We start from the raw sequence: 2,756 nt of genomic DNA on the forward strand, positions 1-2,756 counted from the left end.
ACCCCCCCGCCTGCCTGCCTGATTGCCCCTAACCTCTCTGCCTGTCTGCCTGATCACCCCTAACTGCCCTCCCCTACTGGCCTGATCTTGCCCCCAATTGCCTCTGCCTGTCTAAACAACCCTAACTCCCCTCCCTTGCAAGCCTTATCTTGCCCCCATTGCCCTCCCCTGCTGGCCTTACCTCACTCCCAACAGCCCTCCCCTGCCAGCCTGATTGCCCCTAACTGCCTCTGCCTCGGCCCCCACCACCATGGCTTTGTCCGGAAGGAAGTCGGACGTCCGGAAGATGGCCAGTCGACGTGGTCTAATTAGCATATTACCCTTTTATTAGTATAGATACTGTGCTGTATACAGTCTTCATGGCTGACTTTCATGTCAGGTTTTACCAGGAGTCAGCCGTGTTGATGTGAGTAGCTGCAGTCCATCGGCTTTTCACGAAAAGCTGTCTGATGTGCCACTGAGTGAATGTGCCAGAACTCACCTGTGCATTTCGCCAATGAGCATTTGTGTTTTCTCAGCTTTTGTTGTTATGAACAATGCCACAAAGACTCTTCCTGGCCCGTGGTGCACATGGTACAGCGTTCTCTGGGTGTAACTGAGAACTGCTAAGTCTAGGCGCTTTGCCCGTCCTGCAGCTATGTCTGTCTAGAACTTACCGTGCCAGGCTACACGTCCAAGGACAGTGACGCAAGGCGCCAGGGTCTGCCAGGCCCCACGGGCTCAAGGCTTTTCTCATTCCTCACCAACGCCTCTCTCCCCCAGATTCAACTGGCATGCTGGGCCGCATCATCTTTGCCTGGTGGAAGGGGTGAGTTTGTCATCCAGGTCAGAGACCTCTGGCCACTCTCCCCACAGTGGTCATATCTGTCTTAGCCCTGGCTGTATTTTCAGCTCCACCTCTCTCCTACCAGTTTCCAGTCGTCAGGATCCCTGTCTGACACGGGATCCATATCACCATTTATCTAGAAGGGATTAAAGGTTTTGTGCCGCCTGCTTCCTCCTTAGGTCAGTACTGGGCAACCTCAGGAGTGTTGAGTGTCTTCTGTTAATTGTGATTGTGGGGTGCAGTGAGATAGTTTATGCTCAGTGCTTAGCACATTGCGTGGCACATAATATGTGCCAGTGAACACGGGCTGCTATTAACTAACGTGCCTCACAAGCTCCTGTATGTCATCTCTAATCCTCATAACTTTTTAGAGGAGGGCTGAATGTGTACATTTCACAGATGTGAAGCAAACCTAGAGAGGGAAGTTTCCCATGTCACACAGCTCGTAGCAGTGAGGTGGGACTTGAACCTAGAGCTGTATTCTCTGTGGCAGCCGCAGGCTGCTTCACTGGGCAGAGCCCTAGGCCAGGCACATGTGTTCCGTCAGGGGTTCCCCATGTGTGTCCATCCCCCACCCAGGATGCTCCCTTTCCCTCTGGGAGATTTCAAGTTAAGGGTCAGGGCTAATGCTGCAGATTCTGAGCTGTGCTGGGGCTGCAACATCTCCTGCACTGGGGAGTGGTCCCAGGGGTGTGTGCATAGGCCAGGGGTCACTGCCCGGCAGAGAGGTGGACACTGTGGTGCTGTGTAGCTGAAATACCCTGGCCTGGATGTCAGAACCTGGTTCTCACCTGGCCTGTCCCCCACGCTCCATGTGATCCCCGGGGAGTCATCTCCCTTCTCGGGGCTGATGAGCTGTCAAATGCAGGGCTACACTAAATATAGTGTTTGCCAGTCCAAAATATGTGGACTTCTTGCTGGGTCTCCTCAAAGCAGGAGGAAGGGGGAGGAGACGGCAGAGGGACCCAGGGAGAGCCTCTCTCGGCAGAGGCCCAGAGGGTGGGGTGCAGGGTTAGTAAGGGGGAGCACTAAGTGACCACCGGAGATCCTCCCAGCTAATGGTGGCGTTCCAGGCAGCAGTGACAGGGTGTTGGGACAGATGTCTGCTGGGTGGGGGTTTTCCCGAGCCCTTCAGACCGTACCGTGGCCTGAGGAGGGCCAGCACTGCCCACAGGACGTGTTTTCGTCTGGAATCCAAATTGCAAACCAACCTCTCCTCCCCAACAGGAGCAAACTGGACTGTAATGCCAAACAGTGGAGGTGAGGAGCTGGGACTAAGGGAAGGGGAGTGTTCTATTGTGAAGGTCTCTCACCTCTGACCTCTAACCTCTGACCCTTTCCCCAGGCTTTTTGCTGACATTCTCAATGATACAGCCATGTTCCTCGAGATTATGGCCCCCCTATTACCAATCTGTTTCACCATGACCATCTGCATCAGCAACCTGGCCAAGGTACTCACCGGGGGCATTCCTCTACCCAAGACACCTGCCTTAGTGGTGCCGTGTGGGCTCACTTGGGGCCCACCGTGAGCCCTGAGCCCTTTGTTCCGGGCACTTCTAGAAAAGTGAACAGGTTCAGATGCTCCTACCCAGACCCAGCCGTACTCTGGTCCTTCTTCAGCCACAGCCTCTGGTGGCTCCCAGTCTGCAGAGGTACCTGGAGCCGCGGTACCGGTGAGGGAGCTCTGAGCTGGGAGAGGAAGGGCGCTCCTGTGCCAGCATCTTGGGACCAGCTCCCTGGCTGCCTTTCGTTCTCTCAGGAACATAGTTATTGAATACCAGCTGCATGTTTGGCACGGAATGTGGGCCCTCCTGTCTTTGGACAAAAGCCACGAAATTAAATAAATTTATAGAATTATAGCTCCAGATCAGGGGTCCTCAAACTATGGCCCGTGGGCCACATGCAAATACAAATATTGTATTTGTTCCCG

General features: G+C 54.4%; 1 protein-coding gene across 1 annotated transcript in view; it reads left to right on the forward strand.

The window, feature by feature from the left end:
- Positions 1 to 2,756, forward strand: part of LOC102752733 (chromosome unknown open reading frame, human C16orf58) — a 26,226-nt gene that overhangs the window by 15,429 nt on the left and 8,041 nt on the right. The window contains exons 3-5 of the mRNA XM_015559674.1: positions 763 to 808; positions 2,054 to 2,086; positions 2,172 to 2,277. Coding sequence (XP_015415160.1) covers positions 763 to 808; positions 2,054 to 2,086; positions 2,172 to 2,277 — 185 coding nt within the window. The remainder of the gene's footprint in view (positions 1 to 762; positions 809 to 2,053; positions 2,087 to 2,171; positions 2,278 to 2,756) is intronic.

This window comes from Myotis davidii, unplaced genomic scaffold (assembly GCF_000327345.1).
Source record: "Myotis davidii unplaced genomic scaffold, ASM32734v1 scaffold1754, whole genome shotgun sequence".
NCBI lineage: Eukaryota > Metazoa > Chordata > Mammalia > Chiroptera > Vespertilionidae > Myotis > Myotis davidii.